The sequence below is a fragment of the Astyanax mexicanus genome, chromosome 24, assembly GCF_023375975.1.
Source record: "Astyanax mexicanus isolate ESR-SI-001 chromosome 24, AstMex3_surface, whole genome shotgun sequence".
In the NCBI taxonomy this organism is placed as follows: Eukaryota; Metazoa; Chordata; class Actinopteri; order Characiformes; family Acestrorhamphidae; genus Astyanax; species Astyanax mexicanus.
In genome coordinates, this window is record NC_064431.1 from 3,809,676 (window position 1) to 3,816,257 (window position 6,582).

Sequence of the window (6,582 nt, forward strand, 5' to 3'; positions counted from 1 at the left end):
CTGCAGGCAGGCCAGTCGACGACCCGTACGCACTTCTTCCACAGCCATGCCTTTGTAATGTTTGCATCTTGTGGTTTAGCATTGTCTTGTTAAAAAAATGTGTAGACATCACTTTAAAATATGTGGTCTTGAAGGCAACATATACCTCAATCTGTGTGCTTTTTGCATTAATGCTGCATCACAGAAATGTACACATCACCTTAACTTTTTTTAATTTGTGAATTGTGTCCAGTGTTTCCTTGTTCCTTAAGCATGAGCAGAAATAAATTAAAATGGAAATGGAGTAAAATGAGAACATGTCACTACATGCATGAGCACAAAAATAACAATTTGCAGTACTTCAGCTGCAAGTTACTGTTTACAAAATAAGAGCGTGAAAAATATAGTATTGGACTCTACATATGTTCTCGTATATAGAGTTTAAACTTCAGAACATCATTCCTGTGATGAGTTTAAGTTTAAGGAAATGCTGCAGCATAAAGTTTCACTAAGAATATTTCCTCATAATTCCCATTTGTTTCAGTTTGTTTCAGTTTTAAAGTAGAGCTACAGAAATAAATTACACAGTTATTTATCTTTCAGTTAAAAAATATGCTTCCGCGTAAAATTTCATTAACAATATTTCCTCATAATTCACATGTTTTTATAAGTCATGCTTTGTGTTGAGTTTGTTCAGTAATAACTGCTAAATAAACCTTTGATGGAACTTTTCCTACAACTGAGCCTATTCCTTTGTACAGAAAGCACTTCAACTCTGGGATGATGGTGGGTTTTCTTACATTAGCTGCTCGCTTCAGGTCCTTTCACAATTTTCATTAGATTGAATGTCAGGATTTGTACTTGGCCCCATTCCAAAACATTACTTTATTCTTCCTGTACGACTTGTGTGCTTAAGGTCTTTGTCTTGCTGCATGACCCACCTTCTCCTGAGATTTAGTTGATGGACAGATGTCCTGATATTTTCCTTTAGAATATATCTCTGATATAATTCAGAATTTATGGTTCCGTCAGTGAAGGCAAGCCGTCCTGGCCCTGATGCAGAAAAACAAGCCCAAACCATGATACTACCACCACCATGTTTCACAGATGGGATAAGGTTCTTATGTTGGAATGCAGTGTTTCCTTTATCCAAACATAAAGCTCTAGTTTGGTCATCTGTCCACAAAACATTTTTCCAATACACTTCTGGCTTGTCTACATAATCTTTAGCAAACTGCATACAAGGAACATTGTTAATTTTGGAGAGCAGTGGCTTTCTTCTTGCAACCCTGCCATGCACACTGTTGTTGTTCAGTGTTCTCCAGATAATGAACTCATGAACATTAACATCAGTCAATGTGATAGATGGATGGAGCTGAATGGAGAGCACTCTGCATTGGTCTATCAGTTAAAGTCTTAATCAATACATTTAAGTTTTTTGTTGTAAGGTGACAGAAAGTTCAAGGGGTATGAATACTTTTGCAAGCCACTGTACAATCCATACATTTTACTGATTATAGTGTGTTTTTTTTAAACCACATCAGTAATTAATTCACTCTTGTTCTCCTGTTTATGAAAATCCTAGTCTCTAGAATTTAATATTGTATTTGCTGATTTCTCATATAGGGCGAGTATGTATTAACTGATACAAAAACATATATTTAAATGTTACTTAAGTATATTTAAAATAGTTCCATTTTAGTACAGTTAAGTACACTTAGCACAATTTAATTAAGACTTAACATACTATGTTTATACAATTAAATATAATAAGTACAAAACGTTGTTCCATTTTAGTGATCTTTAAATATACTGATTAATAATAAAGTGGCCACAAGAACACTTTAGTGCACTATAGCATAATAATGCTCAGTATACTTTAATCTACTTTTTCCACTAGGGTTGACTAATGGAGGTGACCAGAAAAACAGCTCATTTTTAAAAGCAAAGTGACAATGCCAAGTTAGCCGGCTGGTTAATTTGCACAGTGCAATTGGACTATTGTCTACTAAGATAGCTGTGAATTTACATATTAAACACTTCATTATAACACCATATCATCAGAACATTTGCCCCGCATGTAGCAATCTTCATTATTCTTACACTATCTCGTAATCAAAGAAAACAGTGATGTTCAGGAGAAGAATGGACACAGAATAAAACGTACAGGGTTCTCAACATATTTATTTACCACAGCTTGTGACTGAGGCAAGCTTTTGAAAAGCCTATTTCTTCTGGCTATTGAAAACCTCAGCTAAGACATGAAATACCAAATTCTCATAAGGGTGAACTAAACTTAATGCATTGCATACTGTGTATAAACAGTATAAACAGGATTTAACACTAATCTGGTTTAGTTTGCATTATTGCATTATTGTTACTTTATATTAGTTTATAAAAGTCTATAGAATGTAGAGAATATCCTGCACACTGAATTACAGTCATATGAAAAAGTTTGGGCACCCCTATTAATCTTAATCATTTTTAGTTCTAAATATGTGTCCCTGTGGTCTTCCATTTCCTTACTATGTTCCTCACAGTGGAAACTGACAGGTTAAATCTCTGAGACAACTTTTTGTATCCTTCCCCTGAACAACTATGTTGAACAATCTTTGTTTTTAGATCATTTGAGAGTTGTTTTGATGAGCCCATGATGCCATTCTTCAGAGGAGATTCAAACAGGAGGACAACTTGCAATTGGCCACCTTAAATACCTTTTCTCATGATTGGATACACCTGGCTATGAAGTTCAAAGATCAATGAGGTTACCAAACCAATTTTGTGCTTCAGTAAGTCAGTAAAAAGTAGTTAGGAGTATTCAAATCAATAAAATGATAAGGGTGCCCATACTTTTGCACCGGTCAAATTTTGGTTTAATGCATATTGCACATTTTCTGTTAGTACAATAAACCTCATTTCAATCCTGAAATATTACTGTGTCCATCAGTTATTAGATATATCAAACTGAAATGGCTGAAACACCCAAATATTTACAACTAAAAATGATTAAGATTAATAGGGATGGCCAAACTTTTTCATATGACTGTATTGCAAATATACAGTATCTACAGTACTGTATGAGGTAATGTGTATTATTTTGGCGAGGACCATTTTTGGTATTTTTGCAATTGGTTTTTCAAACTGTATAAAACCAAAAAAGCCCTAGAGAAGCAGACTCAGTAAACATTGCCTAAACAATATCCTAAAACACTAATTTTCAATAAAGATTATAACTTTGTGCATGTTTTTATTAATTTGGAGCTCCAGAACTCAAACACATGTCCATAAGTTATATCCAAATATCCAAGTTTTATTTTTAAAGTGTATAGAGTTCCATGAAAATATTTAATAAACTATTTGCAGACATATGAGTTTTACTCATTATTGTTGTTGGAACAATAGCAAAATAATTTAGATGTTTACTTGAAATGTACCTATTAATGAATTAAAAGCACTCAATTACAGGAACAATAGCAGAATATCTTTCTGGAAAGTTTAGTGACTCAGTAAATTCCACAAAAGCTCAGAGTTTCCTCAACCCTAAATAAATGGCGCCCCCAACCCTCACTGACTTCTTATTCAGCTCGGCTCTTCTAAAGACTAATTATCATCTGAATGGACACACTTCCATTGTTGTTTAGGTTCTTTCTCTGGTCAGAGTGTGGGAAAGCTCTGAGGGGAAGAATCACAGTCTACAGTCATTAATATCCTAAACACTGGGATTGGTGAGCAGTGCACGAGGGAATAGACACGCTTATAGTAGAGGAACTTTACTAAGCAGCTTCATCTGTAAGATCTGATACATCTGGATCAAAACTACATAAACAGAACATGAACATCTGGACCAGGACTAAACTCTATCAGCAGAGTTAGATCACCCAACGCCTCCATGTTTCACTAGAATATAGTGATAGACTCTGATTAAAGTGATCAGAATCAGCTTCACACATGTGAATATGGACGTGTGCAATCAGTGACATCACCTCCACCCCCCCACCTGCTCCCCTGAGACACGCTCATTGTCCCCAGCTACAAGATCACTGAGCATATGGCAGCTGGACGGTTCTTCTGCTCTAATGCTGAAGCTCCACCATTGGCTGCAGAGTGTGAGAACCTCCAGCAAGCCCAAGACCCACACATTGATATGGAGATTCAGGAGTATAAATAGAGGAGAGTCAGCCAGTGCAGATCAGACTCACTCTACACAGAGAGATCTACAGCACTGAGATCTACAGCCATGACTCCTGCAATCACTTCAGCACCTTCCATCTCAAAGGAGCTCCTCCCTCTCAACAACAAGGTAAACTGAGATCTGATTAAATGAAGAAAAAGTCTCCTTCTTTATCTACTACTTTATTCATTACAGAAGGTGTTTTGAGTGCAGTTCTCTAATCATGCTCTCCTTCTGTATCTGCAGCTGAGAAAGCCAGTGGTGGAGAAGATGCGCAGAGATCGCATCAACAGCAGCATTGAGCAGCTCAAGACTCTCCTGAGTCCAGAGTTCCTCAACCAGCAGCCCGACTCCAAGCTGGAGAAAGCAGATATCCTGGAGATGACAGTCAGCTTCCTCAGACGACAGCAGCAGAAGCAGCAGCAGCAGCAGCAGCCTGCATTCTCCTCCAGATCAGCAGCTGTCAATCAAGGCTTCTCCAGATGTGTCCATGAGCTTCTGCACTTCCTGTCCAAAGATGAGGTGAAGACACAGTCTCAGAGAAAACTGATGAACCACGTCCTGCAGAACCTGCAGCCGTCAGCAGATCAGAAATGGAGGGAAAGTGTTCTCCCTCAAGAGCAGCAGAACATCATCAGCAAAGAGAAGAGCTCAGAAAAGAGCGCCCTCTGGAGGCCCTGGTAGATTCCTTCAGAATCAGATGAACTACAAAAGCAGAACAGAAGGGACTACAAATGTCTAGATTAGATGTTTGTGGTGAAGTTTTGTATTTATTGCTTTGTATCAAAGACTGTTTTAAAGCTTGTTTCTCTTGTGGAGAAATTTGCGTTCTTATTTAATTTTTAATTCTCTGGAAGTTTTGGTAGATGCCTTCAGAATGAAATCATTATTAGGAGACAAAATACTGAATGTCTTCTGATCAAAACATTTTAAAAGTCTATGTTAGACTTTTGCTTTGCTGTTATTTTTACAGTTTATTTTCTCTGTGGAGAATTATGGGTTTTTATTGATGAAAATTTGTTCAGCTTTAATGAGAATTTCATGTGAATCACATGTGAACTACTGATAACTGCCTACAGCAGATCCTAATTTACCTTCTAAGAAGATAAAATATATTACCAATCATAGATTACTATGATATCAGACCTTCTTTCAGTTTGAAACTTGACTTTAATTGATTTGGTCAGTTTTTATGGCGTATAATTTGTTCATTATATGAATATTGATATTTTTTCTATATTAGAGATTTTACTCATCCTCTATGAGGATATGTTTCTATACAAATGTTTTAATTTAACCTGATCTGTAATTTACAGAATTCTAATGTTGTGATATATTATCACTAAACATATCAATTTTAGTTCATATGAAGATTTGTGAATGTGTCTTTTATAAAGACGATGTTGTTAAAGTGTGTTAATCTGACTGTGCTCTGCATGCTGCAGAATTCACATCTAACATTCCTTTAGATATTCTCATATTGAGAAAGTTTTATAGAGTTTGAATTTTTTTCTCTAAGTTTGTGTGTTTTTGTCTTTTATAAAGACAGTTTTGTTAAACCTGATCTGTAATTTACAGAATTCTAATGTTGTGATATATTATCACTAACGTATCAATTTCAGTTTATATGAAGATTTCTGAATGGGTCTTTTATAAAGACTATTTTACTTTATGTTGTTAAACTATGTTCTCTGTATTGAAGAATTTGTGTTTATTTTTCTTTTGTAAAGAAAACTTTGTGAATCATGTTCTCTGCATGTTGCAGAATCTGAATACTGTTATATATTATAACACGATATATAAATCTATCAGAAAATAAAGTAATCATTTTACTACATTATTCCTTATGTTGTATATTTTTTAATTATGTGATCATTTTTAAAATGATTAATTTCTTCTGAACATATACAGATACATCAGGATGTACAGAACAATGGTACAAGTAGAATAAAATGAATGTATTAATAACTTATTAATGACTGGGATGTGAGTTTATTTTCCCAGTTTATACAACATTCAACTGTTGGGCTTTTAAAGCAGGGCCAGGCCAATAATCCCCAACTATATCTCACTAGTGTATATGAGTGTGTTCTCTGCACTGATTAATTAAAAGTAGAGTCTGCAATCCATCTGTTTCCATCACAAGAATGGTGAAAATGGTTGTTTTAAACAGTAATAAAAACTGTCCATAGGTGCAGCCATTGCTAAATATAACATATTTATCTCCATACTTCTTCTTCTACTGAAAATCCAATGAAAACTGTGATTCTTCGAATAAATGAAAATGGTAATGAATGCATTTTTAAATTTAAAAAGAAAATATTTTATTGCTGCACAATACACAAAGCAGATGAATGATTTAAGACATTTAACAGAAATAAGTAACAGAGAACATCCCAAAATATAAACCCATAATAAAACAATATCCAAGA

The 6,582-nt window shown here is 35.0% G+C and overlaps 2 protein-coding genes across 2 annotated transcripts in view; one reads left to right on the plus strand and one right to left on the minus strand.

Moving 5' to 3' along the window:
* Positions 1-6,582, minus strand: part of LOC125787362 (aerolysin-like protein) — a 33,572-nt gene that overhangs the window by 8,959 nt on the left and 18,031 nt on the right. The gene's annotated exons all lie outside the window — the stretch shown is intronic.
* Positions 4,156-5,034, plus strand: LOC125787367 (transcription factor HES-5-like). Its single transcript, XM_049471455.1, has 2 exons — positions 4,156-4,279; positions 4,397-5,034. The coding sequence occupies exons 1-2, from the start codon at positions 4,217-4,219 to the stop codon at positions 4,832-4,834; spliced, it is 501 nt and encodes a 166-aa protein (XP_049327412.1). The 5' UTR covers positions 4,156-4,216; the 3' UTR covers positions 4,835-5,034.

What these genes read in the sequence shown, in the direction of transcription:
- LOC125787367 (XM_049471455.1), top strand. Translation starts at nt 4,217, where the DNA reads ATGACTCCTGCAATCACTTCAGCACCTTCCATCTCAAAGGAGCTCCTC. An exon ending in TCCTCCCTCTCAACAACAAG is followed by an intron (nt 4,280 to 4,396) that starts GTAAACTGAGAT and finishes CTGTATCTGCAG; the next exon opens with CTGAGAAAGCCAGTGGTGGA.